The sequence below is a fragment of the Mus pahari genome, chromosome 6 (genome assembly GCF_900095145.1).
Source record: "Mus pahari chromosome 6, PAHARI_EIJ_v1.1, whole genome shotgun sequence".
NCBI lineage: Eukaryota > Metazoa > Chordata > Mammalia > Rodentia > Muridae > Mus > Mus pahari.
In genome coordinates, this window is record NC_034595.1 from 87,201,500 (window position 1) to 87,227,351 (window position 25,852).

Below are 25,852 nucleotides of genomic sequence, written 5' to 3' on the forward strand. Positions count from 1 at the left end.
AAAAAAAAAAAAAAAAAAAAGAATGCATATTGCACTTCGAGGGATCAAAGTGCAGTTTCTCGCACCCACATCTCACAACTATGGGGATCCAGGAGGAGCCCCCTCACAAACCACACGGACACGGATCTCAGACAGACAGGGATGGTTTACTGAGCTTAAGCCCAGGACTGTTGCACCAGGGCCGTGGTCCAAATTTGGGGACTGAACTATGACCCTGAGGTAAGATCCTACAGGGTTTTTAAGCCCCAAATCCATAGACATCTGTGCCAAGTTATTCCACCAATCAGGATTTAGGGATAGGGGTTTCCTTAGGAGCAGGTCTTTGTTGTAGACTTACCCTGCTCCCATTGGTTGGGGCATTCAGCTGTGGCAGGGGACTTGCCTTGTCTAATACTCATGTCCTAACTTGTCTACCAGGATGGGACTTGTCTAACATTCATGTGTTAACTTGCCAACCAGGATGTCAGTTACCCACGTGCATGCCTCTTTCTGTCAAGTAGGATGTCAGTTTCCAGGGAGGTCTTGGGAACTTAAACTTTACTGGACCACTACTCAAAATGGAAGTCTAGCCGGGCGTGGTGGCACACACCTTTAATCCCGGCATTTAGGCAGAAGCAGGCAGATTTCTGAGTCTGAGGCCAGCCTGGTCTACAGAGTGAGTTCCAGGACAGCACAGAGAAACCCTGTCTTGAAAAAAAAAAAAAAAAAGAAAAAGAAAAAAGAAAAGAAAAGAAAGTTTCCTAAAAACAGCAGAAACATATGAGAGAGTTTCCTTATAATGGCAGGGTAGCCAGGTAAGTTACTCAGGCCTTAACATTTTGCCTAGGCCTTAATATTTTACCTAGGTCCTAACAACAACTACCTGTGATTCCAGCTGTAGGGGACATGACATTCTGTGTTCATAAGCACATACTCACCCAGAGACATATATGTAAATTATACATATAATTTAAAACATATATAGCTAGAGAAATGACTCTGTGATTAAGAGCACTGGGCCGCTCTTATAGAAGACCCCAGTTCAGTTCCCAGAACCTACTTGATGGCTCCCAACCATCTGTAACTCCACTTCCAGGGGAGTCCAGTGCCTTGTTCTGACCTGCACAGGTTCCAGGCACACATGGGGTGCACATATATGTATGTAGACGAAACATACATTTAAAATAAATTAAAATGTTTAAACTTTCCTCGTGCACACACATAATTAGCTATGCACCTTTGAAGACTGGACTTCAACATCCAGCACCCATCAGCTTGCTGTTTGTACTCTCAGTCAGTGCTGGAGGCAGAGACAAGGGTTCCCCAGAGCAAGCCGATTGGCTCGAACTGTTCAGATTCACCAGCTCTGGGATCAATTGAAAGGCCTTGCTCAACATAAAAGGTAGAGAATGCTGAAGAAAGACAGATGTCAACCTCTGACCTCCACACCCATGTGAACACATGCACATACCACACTGAGATATATATACAAAAAGAAAGAGAAAATACTCATACATTAACCCAACAGTACATGTGGCTTATTGTGTGTCAGTAACACCTGAATAACACCAATCTAAAATCTGGAAAGAGCCAGGTACAGTAGCCAAGCCTATAATAATCCTAGCTACTTGGGACACTGAGGTAGGAGGATCGGAGAGTTCCAAAGTAGCCTTAGGTCTCTTAGTGAGACCCTCCCACATGGAACAACATCAACAAAAAAGCCCTTAGTCCTTACCCTTGGAAGCTCACAGTAAGAGAGGGAGAAATGAGCTGGGAGACAAGAGGAGGCTCATAAGCTTCAGGTACCCAGCAGTAAGCTGCGTCCTATTCTGAGACTGACACAAGCTGGGCAGAAAGAGAAGCACGGGGAGAGGCTAGTATTCGGTGAGGGGAGGTGATGGCGGGGTGCCGCTAGCCATCTGGTCTGGGGCCAGAGCCTTTCCCCTCTTTCTAGTTCTGTGTGTCCACACCTGTCCTTGATCCACACATCTGTCTGTCCATCCAGGAGCCCACAGCCGTCAGAGAGAGGCTCAGGTCAGCATCTTTGTCTCAGTGTTTTCCTTGTGACTTCCCACAGGAAGGGGCCCTGGACATTCTGAAGAAGCTGAACAGTTGCCAGATGTCCATCCAGCTGCTACAGGTGGGAGGAGGGCTCTTGACAGTAGTTGCTCTGTGGGAGGGAAAGACTCCATGGAGGTTTCTGGGGGAGGGGTTCTGGGGGGGAGGTGCCGACATGGAGTTGGGTGCTGGGAGCATCTCTTGAGGGTAGGTTGCTTCCCAGCCTCAGGGGTCAGGGTCCTTGGGTTTAGGGAGAAGATGTTTTCCTTGAATCTTTTTTTTAATTAATTAATTAATTTATTATATGTAAGTACACTGTAGCTGTCTTCAGACACTCCAGAAGAGGGCATCAGATTTCGTTACAGATGGTTGTGAGCCATCATGTGGTTGCTGGGATTTGAACTCAGGACCTTTGGAAGAGCAGTCAGTGCTCTTAACCACTGAGCCATCTCACCAGCCCTTTCCTTGAATCTTTATCTGAAGCCTGTGAGATCCAAGTGGCTTATGACCCAGGGAGAGAGAGATGCCTGCTTCCCACTGCTTTCAAATCTTCCTTAAATTTCCCATAAACCCCCAAACTTTACCGGAGACTTCTGGTCCTGAAGGACAAGCGCAGATCTAAGATGGGGCAGCCAGAGGTCGGTCGACTTTTTTTCAAAGCATCCAGTGGATTGAGAGTAGTCCAGGGTCCTAGCTGTAGCCAACACTAACCCCACCCCAGCTTTCCACCAACACTGCCTGTCAGTGAAGGCTTGGGTTTCAGGCAGGGGAGTGGTCAGGGCCTAGTTCTAGGATAGATGACCGAGGTCCTGTCCTTTGCTGGGGGTCAGGGCAAGGAGCCTGGAGAGGTCGAGGTTGGAGGGAAGCCATGGTCGAGATGCCTGTGGCTGCTGCCTGTGGCTGCTGGTCAGTAAGAGTGGCTGGTCCTGCGGGTCAGCTCCTTTAACCCTTTCCTCACAGACCACCAGGATCGGAGTCGCAGTCAACGGAGTTCGCAAGCACTGCTCAGACAAGGAGGTGGTGTCCTTGGCCAAAGTCCTCATTAAAAACTGGAAGCGACTGCTGGGTGAGAGGGGGGAAAGACAGATGGGAAATGGGGCTTCCTGCCAGCATGTGGGAGAGGCCATGCCTGGCTGGCAGTGGGCTCTCAGCTCACATCCTTGAGTTATTTTATAAGTGGCATGCAGCCCTTGGATCATGGGGTTCATGGTGGTGTGTGTGTGGGTGTAAGATCTATATGTAGCATGTAACTTTTATTGTATGTGTCTATACATTTCTATTTGTGTGCATGTATGTGCACATTGCCCTACTCTGCATAGATGGGTATACTGCTATGTTCCATGTGAAGTGTACATGATCTCTATATATCTCTGAGTACATGCACATGTGTGTGCATGTGTGTACATGTGTCCACATGCACCTGCATGCATGTATTCCTGTGTATATGCACATTTATGTACATGCATGCACAAGAATCCACATGTGTGCATGCATGTGTGTGATGCGCCTGCATGCAGTTGTTCCCCCAGTCCTGGTCCTTTGTTCTCCAGGGACCAAAGTCACAGGTCTGTGCTGTAAAGGCACTGAGTGGGGACACAATGTCACAATTTCATTTTCAGACTCCCCCAGGACCACCAAAGGAGAAAGAGAAGAAAGAGAAAAAGCGAAGAAGAAGGAGAAAGGACTTGGCTGTTCAGACTGGAAGCCAGAAGCAGGCCTTTCTCCACCAAGGAAAAAAGGAGGGGGAGAGTCTGAAACTAGGTACTTCTTTCTAGGGTTGGAGGGGGAGACCATGCCTGTCACATCTTTTACCAGCAACCATTTAGAGAATTTCTTGAAGCCTTAGAGGTAGACATTATGTTTCCTCCGGTGCTCACCCTGACCGACTTGCATGGCCTCGGCTTCACCCAGAATGGCGAAGGGATGGGAAGTATGCCAGGCAGGCAGGCCTGGCATTGCTCAGCTTTGAGGCATTCACGGGAGCCAGGCCCAGCGGCACGCACAGCCATAAACACAGCACTCAAGTGAGGGGATCGGGAGACCATGGGCTTGTGGCCAGCCTGGGCTACATAGCAAGGTCACTGCCTCAAAAAACAAGTGGGGTTCTCTCAGGAGGATGCACAGCTGTTCCCTGGCAGATACAAAGAAAGATGCCCCCAATGGGAGAGAACCCCTGCTTAGAGGGATCCCCACGTCCCCAGCATTGCACCAGTCCCATAAGCAAAGCCTTGGCGTCCATCAAGACCAGGCTTAAAGCTGTGGCTCTCCACTAATTATCTGTAGTGGGTTCTCAGCCTTTCCTGTCTAGACACACTTTATGAACCAAGTCATTTGCTCAGGCAGTGGTGTTGCCTGGTAACGCAGCCCACATCCCACCTTCCTCCGGTCTGCAGGGTGGGGTAGGCCTGGACTTTGTCCATTGAGAAGTGATTGATCAGTATTTACTCGACTTTTGTGGTAAGCCACCAGGAAGCAGAGGATCCTGGGAGTAAGGACTTTCCAGATCCCACAGTTGTTATGAGGGAGTGGGGCTGGACCTGTGCCTCTGCAGAGGGGAACAGAACCTGGTGGTCTCAACCCCAGACCCTCTCCCTTTGCACACCCTAGCCAGGTGCTCCCCAAAGCACACATGACTTGGACATGACACAAATGCCACATTTATCATGGTAGATAAAGGATTTCATGGACATACAGATAACCCGTGGGGGAAGCCGAGGCAGGAGGATAGCTTGAGAGAGAACTTGGAGTTCCACCCTGAGTGACATAGTGAGCCCCCATTTCAAAAGAAAAAAATTTCACCAAGTAACTAGATCTTCCTCACTCCCTGTAGCTGGGAAATCTCCTAGCTTCTTGGGGTTTATGTTTGGCATTAATAAGTTTGTGTAGATATTGTCACACTACAGACACACACCTTCAGAGTCTTTTAAATGCCTCAACGCACAAACGTTAAAAAAAATAATGTGTGCACGCGCATGTGGAGGTCAGGGGACAACTTGTAGGCATCATGTCTGCCTTCTACCATGTGTGTTCAGGGTATCAAAGTCTGGCCATCCAGCTTGGCGACTCCCCTCCTCCCTGCCTCCCCCCTGCTCTCTTCCTGTCCCTTGTCACCTCTCTTCACAGTGCTGGGGATGGATCCTAGGGCTTTACACATGCTAGGCAAGCCCCCTGCCTCCGAGGTCTTGCCCAGCCCAAACCCCACGGCACACTGCTTTTTCTGTAACTTTCATGGATGGCTGCTGCATAATGAGTGCCGTAGGGCAGTAAGTTCTACACCATCCTAGAAGATGTGAGCCAGGAACTGCAGCTTACAGTCTCAAACTTTATACAAATAGGACCCAGCGCTTGTTCAAGGCCAGAAGTTGCTCATTGGGTGGGTTTTCTTTCTTTCTTTCTTTCTTTCTTTCTTTCTTTCTTTCTTTCTTTCTTTCTTTCTTTCTTTCTTAGGGGGGATTTCTTTTTAAAATTTTGTTGTTGTTTATTTATTTAATGTGATGAGTACATCGCTGTCTTTAGACACACCAAAAGAGGGCATCAGATCCTATTACAGATGGTTGTGAACCATCATGTGATTGCTGGGAATTGAACTCAGGACCTCTGGAAGAACAGTCAGTGCTCTTAACCACTGAGCCATCTCTCCAGCCCTTTTTTGGTTTTTTGAGACAGGGTTTCCCTGTGTAGCCTTGGCTGTCCTGGAACTCACTCTGTAGACCAGGCTGGCCTCGAACTCAGAAATCTGCCTGCCTCTGCCTCCTGAGTGCTGGGATTAAAGGCGTGCACCACCATGCCTGGCCTGGGTTTTTTTTCTTTCTGTTCTTTTTTTTCCCTCCTGGACACTGGTTTCTTAGAAGACTTTGGGTGCAGCACACACCTGATCTTGTCCCCTACTGTTCCCAACCTCCTAAGTAGCCTGGAGGGGAGGCTGAAGGCCATCTCTGTAGCCCCAGATCCATGTAGCAACCTGGGAACCCAGGCCAGAGGCTGCCTTGACAGCAGGGCGAAGGGCCTGCTGGGGGTTCTCAGTGGGGTAATTAGGTGTTAGAGGATCGCATGGAGGTGACATTTCTGCAGGCATCTGTTTCCTCCCTTGGATTCTTCTGTCAGGCAGGGGTGGGTGAGAGGGACTAGTGGGACCTTGGGGTCTCTCTTTCCCTGGCAGCTGTAGCCCAGGCAGGATCCCCCATCCTCTGCCCCACAGGCCTTGCCGCAGGGTTTCCTCTCCCGGCAGAGCAGTGTGGCTTCCAGCCTACAAGACAGCATCATCTCCAGTTTTGTCTTTCAGGAGAGATTCTGTAGACTCCAGGTCGTCCACCACCTCCTCTCCTAAGAGGCCTTCGCTGGAAAGGTAATGGAAAGGGCCGTGTTCTGCAGGAATGGGGGCGGGGTCTCTGTTCAGCTGGGGAAGCCTTAGATAGGAGAAGAAATTTATGCTACCTTACCTCCAAATTCTAGGACCTGCAGGCATGACTCTGACCAGTCACTGTCACCCTGTCACAGAGTGCCATGCCCAAGGTCAAGCTGAGCTCAGTAAGGACAGCCAGGGCTATACAGAGAAACCCTGTCTTGAAAAAACAAACAAACCAAAGCCAGGATCTGGGAAACAGGAGGGTTGCCACAAACTCAGGGCTAGCCTAGGCTGAATAGTAAGAGGTAAGGGAGCTGTTTATGCCAGCACTGGGGTCATACCTAGCCAAGAGCCCTTCCTGTGTGAAGGGCCTGACAGAGTCAAGGGACAGTGACAGAGTCTGCAGGAGCAGATTGGGGGTGGTGGGGGGTGGTGTGATGCATGGGTGAGTCCCACCCCTCGTGGATCCTTTAGAAACTGGAGCCACTAACTTGGAACAGCTGCACCAGAGTTACCAGGCTTGGCCTGGTGCCTGCATCAGATTGTAGGGCTCAGAACAGAAAAAGAGAACAGTTAGGAGGTGTTGGATGGAGTGAGGTTTATGGATGGTTGGATACGGGATGTACGACAATGTAGGGTACCAACGATGATGGAGTCCCCGAGGCTGGAGCTGTCAGGGTGGAGACTGCATGGGGTGCCTTGCTAAGAATTCAGGCTGGGATGAGAGAGCTTACCTAGCACACACAGTCCTGGAGTTCATTCCTCACCATTGCATAAGCCGGGCAGGCTGATACATGCCCGTGATCCCGAGAGAACTCTGGAGATGCAGGCAGGCAGGAGGACCAGAAATTGAAGATCGTTGTTAAGTATGTAGAGAGGTCACACCAGGCTGGATGGCAGGAGACCATGTCTCAACAGAAAGAGTTCAGGTCTTTCTGAGCTGGCCGTGGTGACCTGAGAGGCAGAGGCGAACAGATGACCAGTTTGAAGACTAGCTCAGAGTGTGGCTAACTAGGCAACCTGCCTACCTGAGGGGGTGACAGTGCCCAAACCTAACCAGTGGTTGCCTTATGAAAAGGCACATCCAATGCATCCGTCAGCGTTTGTTGTTCTTTGTTTGCGAGGCAGAGTCTCACTGTGTAGCTGGGGTTAAGGGGGTGTGCCACCAGGAACTCACTGTTGAGGCCCCGGCTGACCTGAAACTCCTGAACCCAGGCAGGCTTGCTACAGATGTGTCAGCGTGCTTGACTGTCATTCTCCAGGGTCATTCTAGGTTTTTATTATTTGTATGTGAGAGCATGCATCTGTGTGTGTGTGTGTGTGTGTGTGTGTGTGTGTGTGTGTGTGTTGGCCATACCCGGGGGAGGCCAAAGGACAGTTTATAACAGAGTTGGTTCTCTCCTTCCACTCTGTGAGTTCCAGGGATGCAACTCAGGTTGTCAGGTTTGGTGGCACGAATCCCTGATGTCTCACTAAGCCACAATCCACCAGCATTATGTGTTTTGCTGTTGTTGTTTAGCTGAATTTAAGTGTCTATGTGTTTGCCTGCATGAGCTCATATGCACCATACATGTGCAGGAACTCGGAGGCCAGAAAAGGGTGCTGCATCCCTGGACCTGGAGGTACAGGCGTTTCGTAAGCCACGCTGGGAAGGCAACTGAGCTCTGTGGCAAGAGCGGTCAGCACTCTCGATTGCTGAGTCAGCTCTCCCACCGTCCCAGTTGTTAAAGGGCATCTAGGTGTTAATGTTTCTTCCTATGAAATTTCCAATTGTAAATACTGCCCACATGTGCAGGTGCAGAGTTTTCTAAGACACCACCGGACACACAATGTGTCCCACCAGGGGGCAGCCTCTAAGGCCAGGCAAAGAGGGCAGGTACCAAAATACTAGCTTGGATTCCTTTGGATCCGTAGCTTGGATTTGGATTTGGTGGAATGGCTACACCATGCGGTGGGGACACAGAGAGAATGTCAAGGATTGCTTTACATAGGAAGAAGAACCTGAGCTCATGTGTCAGACGGTGTTACTCTGGGAAAGCTATGCGAAGGTGTGACGGGAGGGAGCAGTGTTCTGAGAACTACAGCTGGAATGCACACACATGTGCAGAGACAGGCAGACGAACACACAGGCAGGCACACACATACAGAGACGGATAGACAGACACATTACAAACACAGAGGCACAGACAGACAGGCACACAGACACAGAGACAAACAGATGCACACAGAGACCCACAGGCACACAAATACACAGAGACACACAGACACACATGCAAAGCCACAACGAGACACAGAAATACACAGATACACAGACAGAGACAGACAGACAGACAGACAGACAGACAGACAGACAGACACACACACACACACACACACACACGACTTGCAGCAACTGTAAGGTGCAGTAACTGAATTGTCCACGAGGTGACGCCCAAGAACAGCAAGCAGGGCCCCCATGTGCCTCTGGCAGGTACCAGAAAGGATTTCTAAGAGCTGGCACTGGTGCAGGGGCTGAGGCTGGAGTTGCAGCTGACAAATCTGGGAGCAGAGGGAAGGCACAGATAAAATGCACCTAATCCCGAGCCTCACTAACAATGCCTTTTCTGGAGTTTGGCAGTCCCTGATGGTATGAGTGTGACTCGATAAAACACAACCCAGTTACAAAATCCAGGCAGCCAGGCAGCCAGCTCCTAGCCAGGCTGGTAGGCACAGAGCCAGGGTCCAGAGGGGAAAGAGCTCCAGTCAGCTGCTGCTTGCATGGGTCAGAGGACTCTGAGAACTCTGGACACAGTGAAATGTGTCAGGAGACCTGGAAAGACAGACAGCCATTTCTGGTCTGACTCAACCGCTCGGAAGTTGAATGGATGACTTTAGACCGCTCAGTTCCACTCACTGAGACTGGCCATATTGATCTGTAGGGTGGAAAGGATTTTGACTTCCCAAGGTCATTGCGAGGATCAGGTGGTGAAATGAAAAGCCCAGCATTGCTCTCAACCACACACTGCAAAGGTGGCATGTGTGATAGTACTGCTCGTGTGCAGGGATAAGTGACCTGGTGCTGTTGGCTGGGATTTCCTTAGGTTCTTGCAGTTGTTCCAACTGACCCATAAAACAGCTGCTACTGTTATTCCTACATGAGGCGTCAAAGGATAAAGAACCTACCCAAGGTCACAGTGGGTGTAACAGGCTTTGGAATTTGTCTCTGAAACCTAGAGTTGTCTGAGAGCACACTCACTACGTGAGCATGTATGCACATGTGTGTGCATGTGCGTGTGTGTGCACACACATGGAGGTCAGAGGAAAACTTTGGGGAACTGCTTTTCTCTTTCCTCTGTGTGGGTTCCCTGAACCTTATGTATGCCAGGCCACACATAGCAGGCACTCCTTTCCGCTGAAGAATGGGAGAGTGAGCTCTCTTGGTGTTTTGGGTTGTTTTGTTTTGTTTGTTTGTTTGTTTTAAAAGATTTATTATATATATATGAGTACACTATCCCTGTCTTCAGACACACCAGAAGAGGGCATCAGATCCCATTACAGATGGTTGTGAGCCACCATGTGGTTGCTGGGGTTTGAACTCAGGACCTCTGGAAGAGCAGTCAGTGCTCTTACCCACTGAGCCCGAGTCCTCTTGTAAACCCAGGAAATAGGAATCCTGCCTTTCAGAAAGGACACAACTCCCTCCAGGCAAGCTCTTTCTGAACTCTCTGGTCCTTGATTTCTTTATGATCAATCAGTCTCTATCTATCATGCATTCAACAGCCATTTAGCAAGCTAAATATGGGAACTGTTACAGGAGTGAATGAGCCACACAGTCTCTGTGTGGACTGTCATCTAAAGAGGGAAGCAGACAATGTTTATAAACACATGAGCAAGTTAATTATAGACTTGGGTAAGTACTATGCAGTAGGGAAACAGGGAGAGGCAGCCTCCTGAGGATATGACCTTTGAGGTGAGACGTGACGAACAGGTAAGAAGGAGTTCCATTTTTAACTCTGGGAAATGCCAGCTGCTCACTTATGCGCGCGTGCATTCATACAAATACCAATCACAAAAATCAATCAGTCCAGCTGGGGATGTAGTTCAGTTATTAGTGCGCTTTTCTAGACTACTCAAAGTCTAGACTTAAACCCCAGCACCTCATAAATAGGCAGGGATACACACCTATAGTCTTAGCAGTTGGGCGGCGGGGGCAGGAGGGTCAGAGAAGTTCATTGCTACCCTCAGCTGCATGGTAAGTTTGAGGACAGCCTGGACTGTGAGATCTTCCCCCCCCCCCTCTTGTCGCTGCAGTACATGGAGTCACTGTAGGGAATGTATCAGAGGCAGTGAAGGTGTTGACACACAGCCTGGGGCTCTAATCTTGGTGAATCATTCCAGGTATACCTCAGTGATGGGGTTTTCCAAGTTGGTTTCTTTGTGTACAAATAAGATGGTAGGGGTATTGATCGCCAGGGACTCCTATGACGATTAAACTAGAAAGTGTTCAAGAAGTGCTTGACCCAACTCTGGTGCTTGGTAACAGCCAGGCCTCTTAAGCGATGGTAGATGGTCAGTCCTCAATAGAGTGTGAACTCTGGGAGGGAGGGAAGAGAATCTCACTTGGCTACTTGTTTTTGACAAGTTTAGTTTCTGGAGAGCAAGGACCTGATAAATGATGGGTGGGTGGAGAGATGGACAGAGATGGGATGGATGGATGGATGGATGGGTGGACGGACAGATGGGATGGATGGATGGATGGGTGGGTGGGTGGGTGGGTGGGTGGATAATATATAAATGTATGCAGTACCTGATAAATACTGGATGATATAAACTTACATATGAGGGGCAACTGCCACAGTACAGAAAAGCTGGAGCCTAACCACTGAGCGTTCTGTCCTGTAATGAGTAAACCACGCGGTTTGGCTGGGAACCTGGGTACCAGAAGCTCAGACGCTTGGGTTTCCGTTCCCCGTTCCCGTGGGCTCCAGACGTACTACCAGAGTCAAGCTTGGATAGTTTAACTCATTTTTTGTTTTTGTTGTTTTGGCTTTTTTAAACAGAGTGTTACTATGTAGCCATTGCTGGCCTGCAGCTTACTATGTAGACCAGGCTGTCCTTGAACTCACAGAGATCCTCCTGCCTCTGCCTCCCAAGAGCTGGGATTAAAAGGCAAAAGTCATGCTCTGCCACACTGGGTTTCAAGCTTGATGTACCTCCTCTGTGCGATAAGAATAGTACCTGGGGGCTGGGGGGAGGAGCAAGGGGGCTGGGAAGATGGCTCAGCGGTTAAGAGCACAAACTGCTCTTCCAGAGGTCCTGAGTTCAATTCCCAGCACCCACATGGTGATTCAAAACCAGCTGTAATGGGATCTGATGTCCTCTTCTGGTGTGTGTGAAGAGAAAAACAGTGTACTCACATACATAAATAGATAATTCTTAAAAAAAAACAAAACAACAAAAAAAGAATAGTATCTGCCTCCTGGAATTGTTCTGAGGATTAAAGGAGATGATCTTCATCCAGAATTACGAGTAACACCTGCCTCAGAGAGTGGTTTAGAGAGTTAGAGGAGAGCGTCCACACCCATGGAAACATCTAGAATGCTACTCTCCATGAACAGTCTGTTACCGCTTGTCATCCTCAGATCCAACAGCAGCAAATCTAAAGTGGAAACTCCCACGACCCCCAGCAGCCCCTCAACTCCCACCTTCGCCCCCGCCATCTGTCTCCTGGCCCCCTGCTACCTCACTGGGGACTCTGTCCGGGACAAGTGTGTGGAGATGCTGTCAGCCGCTCTGAAGGCAGAAGGTGAGGGCTGGGGCTGGGGCTGGGGCTGGGGCTGGGGCTGGGGCTGGGGCTGGGGCTGGGGCTGGGGCTGGGGGGGGAGCAGCTGGTGAGACACCATTTGTTTGTTTGCTTGCTTACTTGCTTGCTTGCTTGTTGAGACAGAAGTAGGGGTACAAGGATCCCACTGTCAAGAAGCGTCCCTGGAAAAGTTGCGCAGGGCTAATGTCTATGTCCCGACCTCTTTCAGACGATTTCAAGGACTATGGAGTCAACTGTGACAAGCTGGCCTCAGAAATAGAAGACCATATCCTCACATGGCATACGGCAGGGGATGCCTAAACTGTCTAGTTGGCAGGTGTGGGCACAGCTCTGGGGACGGCTCCCTGCTCTGCCCTTGAACCAGAGCTCCTGAGCGCAGCTGACATTGCTCTTGGGTCCTGCCCGGCCCGTCGGTGGGTTCCCTGGGTTCCTCTGATTGCAGGCCAGGCACCGGAAGCTCAGGGAGACGTTGCCACCCGCCAAAGCTCCTGCAGGAGACCCTGCCCTGATCTGTCTGCAAGAGGGGCAGCCTGCTCCACGGGCTACGGGTTTCCCTCCCTCCCTCTGATAGACACAGCTCCTGAGTGCACTCTGGGATGCCGTTAGGCAGGTACTGCGCCGCCGGGCAGCTGACACTTCGTGGCTGTCTTAATGCCCCAGCCACCCCCTGGAGCTTGTTGGGGTTCTCATCTCATCGTATATTAAGGGAAACTAAGGCTGGGGGTGTCGAGGGATCAGAGCCGGACAGGAAGTCTTGGTATATGGTTCTATGTATGAAAAAAGTATACTTTAAAAAATAGAATCTCACTGTGTTCGGCTGTGGCTTGCCAGAACTCACTCTATGTTGACTAGGCTAGCCTCAAACTTACAGAGATCCCCTGCCTCTGCCTCAGGGTGCTGGGTTTAAAGGCACGTGCCAGCATGCCTGTTGGTTCTATGTATTTATGTTTTCTATGTCCTTTACCTACTATTTTACCTCCTGATCCTTTTTACATTTGGGGGGTAGGCATTGGTCTTTTCTCCTCCTCCTCCTCCTCTTCCTCCTCTTCCTCTTCTTCTTCTTCTTCTTCCTCCTCCTCCTCCTTTTCTTCTTTTTCTTTTTCTTTTTTAAAGATTTGTTGGGGCTGGAGAGATGGCTCAGCGGTTAAGAGCACTGACTGCTCTTCTGAAGGTCCTGAGTTCAAATCCCAGCAACCACATGGTGACTTACAACCATCCATAATGAGATCTGACGCCCTCCTCTGGTGTGTCTGAAGACAGCTACAGTGCACTTACATATAATAATAAATAAAATCTTAAAAAAAAAATAATCTGAGATCGTTAGAAAGCATAAGTGTGCTATCACACACCAGGAACCAGTATGGGATATGGAACATATCAAGTGTTCCACATTCAAGACTGCTAAGATGAGATCGTAAGATTTGTTTATTTTGTCAGGCGTGGTGGCACATGCCTTTAATCCTGGCATTTGGTAGGCAGACGCAGGCAGATTTCTGAGTTCGAGGCCAGCCTGGTCTACAAAGTGAGTTCCAGGACAGCCAGGGCTATACAGAGAAACCCAATCTCGAAAAACCAAAAAAAAAAAAAAAAAAGATTTGTTTATTTTATGTATGTGATTATGCTGTTGTTTTATTTTATAGATGGTTGTGAGCCACCTGGGCATTGAACTCAGGACCTCTGGGATAGGAGTGAGTGCTCTTACCTGCTGAGCCATCTCTCCAGTCCCTGGGCATTGGTCTTTTGACACTAGGTTTCTCTGTGTAGCCCTGGCTGTCTCTGAACTCACTCTATAGACCAAGCTGGCCTTGAACTTGGTGATCTGCTGCCTCTGCCTCCCAAGTGCTGGGATTAAAGGCATACGCCTATTTTTACGCTCGGATTGTATAGATGACACTAAAACAAAAATAGGACAAATGTCAAGTCTCCACTTCCTTCCCACCAGTTCCCGAAAGCCAGAGCTTTTGTGCTCTGCCCTGCGGTGCTGTGCTCTGCTCTGCGGTGCGGTGCGGTGCTGTGCTGTGCTCTGCTCTGCTTTGCACTGCTCTGCTCTGCGCATCTCCCTGGTCACTCCTGGCTGTGCTCTGCTCTGTTGTGCTCTGCTCTGTTGTGCTCTGCTCTGCTGTGTTCTGCTGTGCTCTGCTCTGTTGTGCTCTGTTCTGCTGTGTGCTCTCTGCTGTGCTGTGCTATGCTGTACTCTGCTGTGCTGTGCTGTGCTGTGCTCTGCTCTGCTCTGCTCTGCTGTGCTCTGCTCTGCTGTGCTCTGCTCTGCTGTGCTGTGCTGTGCTCTGCTCTGCTCTGCTGTACTCTGCTGTGCTGTGCTCTGCTCTGCTCTGCGCATCGCCCTGGTCACTCCTGGATGTGCTTTTCCGCAGCAATGGCTTTGACTTTCTGCCTTTGCTTGGCTCAAGAGATCAAGAAAATGAGGTTGATCTCTCCAGCCCTGACCTGAGTCCTGAGATGGGCAGGGGGAGGATCTGGGCTTCATCAGAACTGTGGTCTGTGGTCAGGGGTGACTTCCTGCCCGTGAGTGGCAGAACACTGCTGGTAAGAGGGAGGCCTGATGTGCAGCTCTAGCCTTACTAGGACTCTGCCCTCTCAGCCCGAGTAAGGACCTAAACCACCCCCCCCCCTTTTTTTTGATTTTTCAAGACAGGGTTTCTCTGTATAGCCCTGGCTGTCCTGGAACTCACTTTGTAGACCAGGCTGGCCTTGAACTCAGAAATCCGCCTCTGAGTGCTGGGATTAAAGGTGTGTGCCACCACGCCCGGCTCGACCTGGCCCCTTTCTAAGCCTTGCTTCCTCATCTACTTGTGGGAGAAGTAACTGGTCAGCGATCTCCAGAGTGGATCCCTGGGATGAAGGGCTGTGTCTAAGAAGGAGGGAGATGGCTGAGCAGAGTCTTTGGGAGAGACTGGTGATGTAGCTTGGTTGGTAGAATGTGTGCCTATAATTCTAGCACTCAGGAAGTGAACGTAAGAGAATCGGAAGTTCAAGGTCATCTAGAGAATTCTTGGCTACCCTAGGCTACAAGAAATCGGAGGTGGTGGGGAGGACAGGATTTCCCACTGGGTTTTGTAATTTAGTTCGTATTGCTTTCTGGTTTTCTGAGGCAAAGGTCTTGGGAGCCTTGGCTGTTCTCTGGAACTGTAGCTCTGTAGACCAGGCTGGCCTCGAACTCACAGAGATCCATCTGCCTGCCTCTGCCTCCCGAGTGCTGAGATTAAAGGGAGTGTGCCACTCCCACAGCCAATGGTTTGCTTTCGCACTTCTCAGAGCCTGAAGCCCATGGCTCTTGACCGTTGCCTTTGACAGTTGGTCTCCAACTCAGGGGGTCCTTCCAAGCTAGAGGTTTCCTGCATCATTTTTCTCATCTTAGCAGTCTTGAATGTGGACCACTTGACACGTTCCATACCCCATACTGGTTCCTGGTGTGTGATGGCACACTTATGCCTTCTAACAATTCCAGTTTATTGTGGTGGTGGTGGTGGTGGTGGTGGTGGTGGTGATGGTGGTGGTGGTGGTGTGTGTGTATGTGTGTGTGTGTGTGTGTGTGTGTGTTAAAGAAGGGGACTGAAGCACAGAAACAGGTGACTCACCTGAACTGCAGCGAGAGACTCCGACAGACCAGCATGCCTATCCTGAGTCCCTGATACCTCAGTGCTTGCTGCAGTTTGGCCTCTCATGGAGGTTGTTCCTGTCTCTGATACTTGGCTGACCCCAGAGCTCAAACCAGAAGCCCACTGAGCAGAGGCCACAGAGACATCTCCTGACCCCCATAGCAGGCTCCTACTCCCCATGCTCCTCCAAGGATGGCAAGGTGGCCCTTGACCCAGACACATATCTATCAAGAACTCAAGAGCACAGATATGAAGTACCGTAACCGTGTGCGCAGCCGCATCAGCAACCTGAAGGACCCCAGGAACCCGGGCCTGAGGCGGAATGTGCTCAGTGGGGCCATTTCCCCAGAGCTCATTGCCAAGATGACAGCAGAGGTGAGGAGGATCCTAGGGCACTGGGGCTGGGTGGGAGGGGAGGGTGGGGGTGGGGGCTGGGGCTCCTGCTGCCTGGCTCTGAGAGCAATGGGTGTGACTCTGGAGACAGACCCAGTTCATCCCTCACAAGTGCAGATATATAAAGGACCATGGAGACCTTCATTGGACAGATGGCTATTTGATCTACTTATTTCAGACACCACATCTTGGAAAGATCTTTGGGACACATCTTCAGATGTGGTGTGCTTCCAGAGCTACCAGGGGACTCCCTGTCAGTCCTCGGATGTTGGAAAAATGAAGAGACCCAGAGAAGGGGAGAGAAAATGTGTCAAACCCCTAAAGACTGGGTGGGGTTCAGGGTGTTTTACTGGTCCAGAGTAGGGGGAGTCTATGCATGATGTACAGAATGAGTATCAGGGATGTGTGTGTGATGTGTGTGGGGTATATGGTATGCACAGTGTATGTGGTATGTGTGCACAGATAGGACTTTTGTGTGTGGATGTGATATAAATAGCTTTGTATGATGTAAGTGATGTGTGGAGTGTTCATGTATGTGATATGTGATGTGCATATGATGTAAAGTTAGTGTAAGTGTGGCCTGACATGAGTAGTAGGTACTATATGATTAATATGAATGTGTAGTTAGTGTGTGTTTGTATATGCTCAGTGTAGTATGTGGTATATGGTTAATATGTGTGTGGACTGTGCTAGAGTATTGTCAGTATATAGTATGAAGTTGGTATTTATGTGGTGTGTGTGATATGTGGTGTATGGTCTGTGGTTAGTGTGTCATTGTGTATATGGGGTGTTTAGTGTGCAGTCTGTGATTAATGGGTGTGGTTAGTGTGGGGTGTGTGATTACCATGTGGTGTGGAGTTAGTATGTGGTTAGTGTGTGGTGTGGAATTGGTGTGGAGTTAGTATATGGTTAGTATGTGGTGTGGAGTTAGTATGTGGTTAGTGTGGGGTTAGTGTGTGGTTAGTGTCTGGTGTGGAGTTAGTGTGGTGTTAGTGTGGGGTTAGTGTGTGGTTAGTGTACCATGGGATATGTAATTACCTTGTGTGGTGTATAGTTAATGAGTGTGTGTCTGAATGGCACACACGTGCTGCATGGAGCAGTGCAGAATGGTGTCATGGTCCAGGGATGTGCACTTCTGAGAAGAGAGCTCACTGCTCACTCCAAGCTCTCCAGAGAGCGGGACCCTGGCTCCTGGGAATGAACCACAGATCAAAGCCATCTCACTGCTCAGTTACTTTTGCTTCTTTGTGGAGGGAGCACAGGGCATGTGTGGAGATCAGAGAACAACTTGCAGGAGTCAGTTCTTTCCTACCTGTGACGACACAGATCAAACTCAGGTCATGGTGGCAAGCACATTCACCTATGGTGCCATCTTGCTGGCCCCATTGCGCTCAGTTTAGAGGGTCTGGGTTTTGTGGTAGTCATTTATTTGTTTTGAGTTTGGGTCTTAACTATGTAGTTCTAGTGGGCCTAGAATTTTCTATGAAGACCAGGTTGGTCTTGAACTCAAAGAGATCTTCCTGCCCCTCTGCCTCCCATGTGCTGGGATTATAGGCATATGTCACATATGTACCTATACCTACCTGACTGAGGTTCGTTCTTTCTCTTCCTTTTCTTCTTTTCTTTTCTTCTCTTCTCTTTTTTCTCTTCTCCTCTTCTTCTTCTTCTTCTTCTTCTTCTTCTTCTTCTTCTTCTTCTTCTTCTTCTTCTTCTTCTTCTTCTTCTTCTTTTTTTTTTTTTTTTGAGGCAGGGTTTCTCTGTGTAGCCCTGGCTGTCCTGGAACTCACTTTGTAGACCAGATTGGCCTCGAACTCAGAAATCTGCCTGCCTCTGTCTCCCGAGTGCTGGGATTAAAGGCATGCACCACCATGCCCAGCTTCTTCTCTTCTCTTCTCTCTTCTCTTCTCTTCTCTTCTCTTCTCTTCTCTTCTCTTCTCTTCTCTTCTCTTCTCCTCTCCTCTCCTCTCCTCTCCTCTCCTCTCTTCTCTTCTCTTCTCTTCTCTTCTCTTCTCTTCTCTTCTCTTCTCTTCTCTTCTCTTCTCTTCTCTTCTCTCTCCTCCTTCCTTCTTTCCTTCCTTCCTTCCTGGTACTGAGGATTGAACCCAGGGCCTAATGCATACCAGACAGATGTTTTACCAACTCAGATAAGTCCCCAGTAAGGCCTGATGATCTGTGAATGACAGCTTAGCCCAGAGGTAGCAATTGCAACTTACCTTTGCAATGTCTTAGTCAGTCCAGGATGCTATGGTAGAAAACCACCTGTAAGTCCAGTCCAGCACATGGGAGGTGGCAGCAGAAGAGTCAGGGGTTCAAGGTCAGCCTGGGCTGCATAGCAAGCCAAGGACAGTCTGTGATATCTGAGACTCTGTCTCAAATAAATAATAACAACAGAAAAATAATGATTAGCTGAAACTAGGCCCCCTTCATATGAGCCTTGGCTACACCCTGATCCACAAACCACTCATAACTACTGCTGTCTCCACCCATGTGTCTGCCCAGTCTCCTTTGTCAGAGGCTTGAAGGGTTCAGTGAACAGGGGTCAGATAGATACCCTAACCCTTCCCTAAGGGACTGGATGATGCTGATGCTGTATCTCCAGAAGGAACATGGACCACCAGTGCTCCTGGGGCAGCTGTCTGATGTATATATCCACAGCGGGTATCCTCTGAGCCTGGTTACCATGGGGACCTCCTGGGTGGCACGGCCAGCAGCTCATGGTCCACAGAGCTATGATTCCCACCAACAGATGAGGCTAGAGAACATTCCTAGCTGGAGCAGGCGCTGGATTAAAGTCCAGACTGGGAGGCTATGGGACACGGGTGAGCAGTGGCCAAATCAGCTGCTTGGACAGTGTGATTCAGGCAGAGGCCTGGCAGGCAGGGTGAGCACCGTCCTGAAGGAATGTTACTGCAGTACTAATTCTGACTATGAGCACCTGCTGCTGTCCTACACACACCCAGCTGACCTTGACCCAGCTAGAGCTCCCAGGTTGGATCTTTCAGCCAGGATGGGGGGGACTCCTCCAGGACAGGCCTTTCCCAGGTCTGATGGGACCAGGGTGTCCAGCCTCTCCTCCATCTCTATGTTCTTGACCCAGTGTGGTACCTCCTTCTCCTTCTCAGCTCAGACTCTAACATATACACACAGAGCCAACAGACTCATTTCTCGGCAGGAAATGGCCAGTGACGAGCTGAGGGAGCTAAGGAACGCCATGACTCAAGAGGCCATCCGTGAACACCAGATGGCCAAGACAGGTGGCACCACCACTGACCTCTTGCGGTGTAGCAAATGCAAGAAGAAGAATTGTACCTATAACCAGGTGGGCAGAGGTTGGGTGGAGTGGGGCGGGGCCACAGGAGGAGGCGGGGAGGTGGGGTGGGTCCACAAGAGGAGGCGAGGAGGTGGGGCAGAGCGGGGCCACAGCACAAGGAGAGGAAAGATGCCAGGGAGGAACAGGAAGTACACCCTTCAGGTCACTGAGGGGAGGGTAAGCGTGGAGAAGTCACCACCTTGTTGTTTTGGGAAATGTTCAGATTGTGGAATCAGCTTCTGGGTATCCATGGGGCAGAGCCGTTCTGTCCTGTCTGTCCTGAAGTGAGAGCGAACCCCAAGTCCCATCTGGGCTACACTGTCCTTCATACACACCGCTGGGCACAGACTACTGGAGAGTCACAGATGTTGGAAGGAAGCCTAGGCATGTGAAACCCAGCTCCTCATGAAAAACACCGGGAGACTGAGATGGACAACTCTGAAGCGTAGGCAACGGTGCCCAGGCAGGCTGATGGCAAAGAACTCAGAGCCAAACCTTTCTTTTCTTTTTGTTTTTTTAAATTTTATTTATTATATGTAAGTACACTGTAGCTGTCTTCAGGCACCCCAGAAGAGGGCAGCAGATCTCATTAAGGATGGATGTGAGCCACCATGTGGTTGCTGAGATTTGAACTCGGGACCTCTGGCAGATCAGTCAGTCGGGACCACTGAGCCATCTCACCAGCCCCCGAACCGTTCTGTTCATTTTTCTTTACTTGGCTGTTTTGAGAGAGGGTCTTGGATTTATTTTGACACTAAGGCTACCCCAGAGTTTCTGATCCTCCTGCCTCGGGGCTGGGATTTCATATGTATACCCCCACAGTTGGCTTTTGGGTCCCAACCTTTCTGAGGGAGTCCAGTCAGCTTATTCAGTGGTGTCTAAGGGAATTCCTGAAGGTGAAGATACCCAGGAGCCATAGCAGATTGTGGTGGGAATCGGAGAATCTTCTCCTAAGCCCCAAGAATGGCCTATGGCTAGTCCTGTCTTATTGCTAGTCCTGTCTTTGGAGTACTAATATCTTGAGTTCTAACTCCTATTTAGTGATTCTGGAACTCTCTTTGTTTCTCTGTCTGCTCAGCAAGCAAGATGCGTTAAGAGTAGCCAGGCACCAGAGGGGGGTGGCACACATCTTTAATTCTGAGTTCAGGCAGAGGCAGGTGGATTTTTAAGTTCGAGGCCAGCCTGGTCTACAGAGTGAGTTCCAGGACAGCCATGGCTACACAGAAAGAAAAGAAAAGAAAAGAAAAGAAAAGAAAAGAAAAGAAAAGAAAAGAAAAGAAAAGAAAAGAAAAGAAAGAAAAAAAAAGAAAGAAGAAAAGAAAAGAAAAGAAAGTTGTTTAAAGAGAGGGAGAAGGATCAGAGATTCAGGGTTCTGTTTGGAAACATAATCAGTTCAAGAACAACCTGATATACAGCGGGCTCTGCCACAAAGATGGGGAGGGAATATCAGGACCATGTTCCCCTTAGCACCCTGTGGCTACAGTAGAAATATTGTTGTCTATCTTGTTTTCTGGGAAGTTCTCTTGAAGGATCAGTGAGAGGCAAGGGGGTGGGATGCATGAAACAGTGGGCTTGGGGGTCTGGAGAGATGGAGCTGGAAAACCTCTGTGCAGGCGCTCATGGTGTTTGCCTGGCACTGCCCTTCGGAAATGAGCTTGTCAGTAGCAAAGCTGAGTCTCTTCCCCAAGAAAGCCCATTGCCTTCTCTCCTTCTCTCTGCTGTGTGGTGACAAGGCTGTGCTATGCTGTGTGCCCTCCTGACACACAGCTGGAGGCCCAGTCCAGCAGAGGACTCTTCCCTACTGATCCCGGTAGACATCACCAGGGTTAGCTTTAGAGAGTCAGAAGGCAGCTGGGAACCTCAGGGCCTTGTGGGGACGAAGCCTGTGTTGCTGAACCTGAGTGACATGCTTGGAGGCAGGGTGGGGTGGGGTGGGGGATGAGAAAACACAGCATAACCCACCCCAGTGATCTTCAAGCCTCCTTCCCTCTCTGGGCCTCAGCCACTTGCAGGATGACTATAGACAGGGTGATTTCCCAGACACCTCCGGTCTCAGACAGATATGTGAGATATAGTGTGTTCAGGGGACAAGTCTGGGAAGGCTTCTTGTAAGAGATGAGGCTCAGCACTTGGGAGACAGAGGCAGGCAGATTTCTGAGTTCGAGGCCAGCCTGGTCTACAGAGTGAGCTCCAGGACAGCCAGGGCTACACAGAGAAACCCTGTCTCAGAAAAAAAAAAAAAGAAAAAAAAGGCAAACAAACAAAAAGAGGTGAGGCTTTGAACAAGAGAAGAGAAACCAGTTTGTAAGGATCAACAAGAGTGCAAGTGCAAAGGCCAGGCTGAGGCAGTAGGATTCCGGGTGATTGACAGAGGAAAAGAGGTTATCAGTCAGGTAAATATCATTGTCAACCTGTGGACTTTGAACCTACTTCTAAAGACAGAGGGATCCGCAGCAGGCCCTGGAGCAGGACAGGAATGGCCTCCTGAATGATTCTTCTCTCTGGTAGGTGCAGACACGCAGTGCTGATGAGCCCATGACCACCTTTGTCTTATGCAATGAATGTGGGAATCGCTGGAAGGTCTGTATACTTGTCTTTCTACCTCCCCACCATCCACAGACGCTGCCCTGCAGAAGAAATAGTATGCCCACAGGGAGAGGGTCCATGCTAGCAGGCACAAGGCTTGCCAGCCTGCAGAGTCAGCCTGTAGAACGTGACAGTGGCAGGTAGTTGCCAGGAAGGGAGTGTTTGTTTGGCTTGGCAGCAGCTGGGATACATGGTAGCTCAGTTTATTACCGGGTGGGTAGGGCTGTCTATCAGTTGACCGTGGGTAGATGAGGTTCCCTGGGGACCACAGAGGGTGCCCTGAGTGCTTAGACCAGGCCTCTGCAAAGTGTGCTTGCACAGAGCCTATTGCTCTTGACCTGGCCACATGGGGATAACACAGGAAGACTGAGCCCTATCACAGAGAGGCCCTTCCTTTCTTAGGAAGCTCTGGAAAAGCCTTCTAGCACCTAAGTGCTGTGAGCCTGGCTCCTGCAGAAGCAACAGAATCCTCTCTGAGTACTGCTTGCTGGGGGTATAGCTCAGCACTAGTTCTGATGTGTATACAATCCTGGATTTGATTCCTAGTGAAATAAATACATGCGTACATACATACATACATACATACACATACAAACACACATACACTAAATTATACAAATATAATTTTAAAAGAACATGAAAAAGATACGGGGTGAAATGGGTTTAAATGTATTCCCACAGCCCAGCACAAATCTGTTCACTAATGGTAGCTGCTGTGGGGAAAGGACCTTCTGTGTGTTGTGTGCATGTTGGGAAGGCAAGGTCCAAGAGAGGTGGCATCGTGTCACCTGACAGTGTTGATTAATGTCCAGTGCCTTGTGGGAGAGCTAAAGTCCAACCAAGAAGTATGCGACAATTGTGGTATTTTTATTGTTGTTCTGAGAGGAGGTTTCTCTGGGAAGCCCCAGCTATCGTGGACCTCCTTACACAGACTAGGCCGACGTCAAACTCACAGAGATGTACCTGCCTCTGCCTCAAGTGTCAGGACTAAAGGCGTGCATCACCCAGCCTGCCCGAATCCACCTTCTTGCCCATAAGACCCAAAGACACCTCTTACACTGCTGTCTTTTGGTTTTATAGTTCTGCTGACGGAACCACCCACCAGGATGGCAGAGGATAGCGTGAGGAAGACCCAGCAGGAAGCACAGACCACCACGTGACCTGGAGCAAAAAAATAAAAATTCAGATGACGGAAAATGCTGAGCCCTGGATGAGGCTAGGGATTAGAGGAGGTGTGTCGGGGAGGTGCTTGAGCCGATTATTAATCAGTCATGAAAAGTGATTGGCTTGTGGGGGGAGGGGAGTCTCTCTGGGGCACGATGCACAGAGTCTTTATCGACAGACCTACACAGAAGGTCAGCATCAGATTGGAGGAGCCTTGTCCTGACAGTGGATAGGGCTGAGGGTGTATAGCTCAGTGGTAGGTGCAGGTCTCAATCCCTGGCATAGAGCATGGTTGGGGGGGGAGGGAGGGGAGAAGGAAGAGGGCAGAGATGCAGAGATACCAAGCTAGGCATGGTGCTGTTTGCTTGTGATTCCAGCGACTTGGGAGGCTAAAGAGGATCACCTGAGTCTGGGAGTTCAAAGTCAGCTTCCGCAACATAAGGAAACCTCATCTCCTATTTTCTCTATTTCATTTCTATTTGTAAATTTCATTGTATTTTGAGATAGGGTCTCACGTAACTCAGGGTAGGCTCAAATGCTGAGTGTAGCCGAGGATGTGTCGAACTTCCAAGCTACTTTCACCCACCTCCCAAGATTTGGGATTAGAGGTTGGTGCCACCATGGCTGGCTGATGTAGAGCTTCAACTAGAACTCGGGGCTTCATGCCTACTGGGAAAGCACTCTACCCAGCCAGCTATACCCTCAGCTCAAAACTCTTACCTTTATACAAAACAGAAAACATCGGGGCTGGAGTGATGGCTCAGTGGCTAAGAACACTTACTGCTCTCACCAAAGACCCGGGTTCAATTGCCAGCACCCACCTAGTGTCTCACAACTATCCACTTCAGGGGGTCTGGTGCCTTCCTTTTGATCTCCAAGAGCACCAGGCACACCTGTGGTATGTGTACATTCGTACAGGCAAGCCACTGAGAGAAATACAATAAATCTAGAAGAAAAAAATCATGTGTGACAGTGCATACATGGACTCCCAGTGCCGTAGAAGTAGGCATAGGCCAGCCACAAGTTCAAGGCCAGCTCGATCTACACGGTGAGTCTCAGCACTGCACACCCACAGAGCAGCCATGCGGTTCGGCTTCTGCAGATAGAAATCTCCCCCCAGATGCTGTGGTGCCCTGTTCTTTGCTGGCTGAAAGGCCTTGGAGGACTCTGGATCATTCCAGAAATAGGAATAGAGCAGGAATAGCTCTAGTGAGCACGCAGGGAGGATTACAGCAATGCCCATGATGCTAGCCCCCGTGAGGGTCCCAAGCCTCAGCGCCTGCCTAGATCCAGTGTGCTCCTCACAGCTCTCTGAGTGTCCAAGACGTGTGTGAACACAGTAGCTTTGCTGAACGTCTCCCGTGTTGACATCAGCTTGCTCTTTTTGTTTGTTTTTTTTGGGGGGGGTTGTTTTTTTGAGATGGAGTTTCCTTGGGTAGCCTTGGCTGTCCTAGAACTCACTCTGTAGACCAGGCTAACTTCTAACTCACAGAGATCCATCTAACTCTGCCTCCCCGGTGCTGGGATTAAAGGCGGGCACCACCACCACCTGGCCAGCTCGCTGTTTATGCTGAGGACAACTCGAGGCAAAGCTAGAAACTTCAGGAAATGCCCTGGATGCAGCTGTGGTAGTTTGTTCACTGATTGTCCCTGGCCTTCTGACAGCTCCAGACGGAGCCTCCTAGACCGTGTCCTAGCAGGGATGCAGCACAGAAGGCTGTGGTTCCTAGAAATTTGAATATGTCACCCCACACCAACTTCTTAACTATAACATGGGAGCCGTGAGCCCCTGCCTCCTGGGGTGACTTCAGGGGCTCCAGAGAGTCCATCTGTCCTGTTCACCCGTGGGATCAAACAGCTGGATCATGACAGTGGGGAGCTGCTGCCTTCTGGAGACCATAGGTGGACAGTTTCCTTCCACTTATAAGGGACCTTCCCCAAAAGATGCAGCCTGTTAATAGCCTGGATATAGAAATCTGCCACAGGGGGCTGACAAGGTGGCTCAGTGGGGAAAGGCACTTTCTGCCAAACCTATATCCCAAGTTCAATCCTCAGGATCCACACAAGGCCAGTGGATTTTCCTCTGATCTCCGTATGAGTGCCAAGGGACAGGCACCTCCCCTCAACACATACATACACATAATACATAAAGGAAGGGCACAGGGAGTGGAGAGGGAGGCAGGCAGGCAAACTTGATAAAGCCTTCAGCTTTTAGACCAGTAAAGTTTGAGAGCCCTGTGGGGAGTCTGAAGATCCTCTGTAGAGGGTTTCACACCCACAGTTCCTAAAGACTGGACAGGACAGATGTCTGTCCGTCTGTATCTGTTCCCTGTCACAATTTCAACACTGGGAGAGCCAGACCTGGGTACAGCCTTCAGCTCTGCTTTCCAGCGGGTCTCTGCCTGGCTGGAAAATGGACTCCACACCAGATGGTGATGTATGCCGCTTCTGAGGCACATGTGTCACCCACAGAGGTGCAGAGAGATGCCACTTAGAAATCCAGGTGCTGCTTAAAGTTTACCTTGGAGGCCCTGCTGAGATCCAGCTTTTGATCCATTGAACCTCAGTTTTTATTCCAGCAAGTTCCCAGTTCTGGC

The 25,852-nt window shown here is 49.8% G+C and overlaps 1 protein-coding gene across 1 annotated transcript in view; it reads left to right on the top strand.

Moving 5' to 3' along the window:
* The window catches only part of Tcea3 (transcription elongation factor A3), a 30,621-nt gene extending 7,339 nt beyond the window's left edge, over nucleotides 1-23,282 (top strand). Inside the window, exons 2-11 of the mRNA XM_021200240.2 lie at nucleotides 2,057-2,119; nucleotides 2,998-3,103; nucleotides 3,657-3,798; nucleotides 6,320-6,382; nucleotides 12,004-12,167; nucleotides 12,394-12,450; nucleotides 16,023-16,177; nucleotides 19,368-19,514; nucleotides 22,014-22,085; nucleotides 23,172-23,282. Coding sequence (XP_021055899.1) covers nucleotides 2,057-2,119; nucleotides 2,998-3,103; nucleotides 3,657-3,798; nucleotides 6,320-6,382; nucleotides 12,004-12,167; nucleotides 12,394-12,450; nucleotides 16,023-16,177; nucleotides 19,368-19,514; nucleotides 22,014-22,085; nucleotides 23,172-23,180 — 978 coding nt within the window. The 3' untranslated portion in view covers nucleotides 23,181-23,282. The remainder of the gene's footprint in view (nucleotides 1-2,056; nucleotides 2,120-2,997; nucleotides 3,104-3,656; nucleotides 3,799-6,319; nucleotides 6,383-12,003; nucleotides 12,168-12,393; nucleotides 12,451-16,022; nucleotides 16,178-19,367; nucleotides 19,515-22,013; nucleotides 22,086-23,171) is intronic.
* Nucleotides 23,283-25,852: the final 2,570 nt, after the last annotated feature.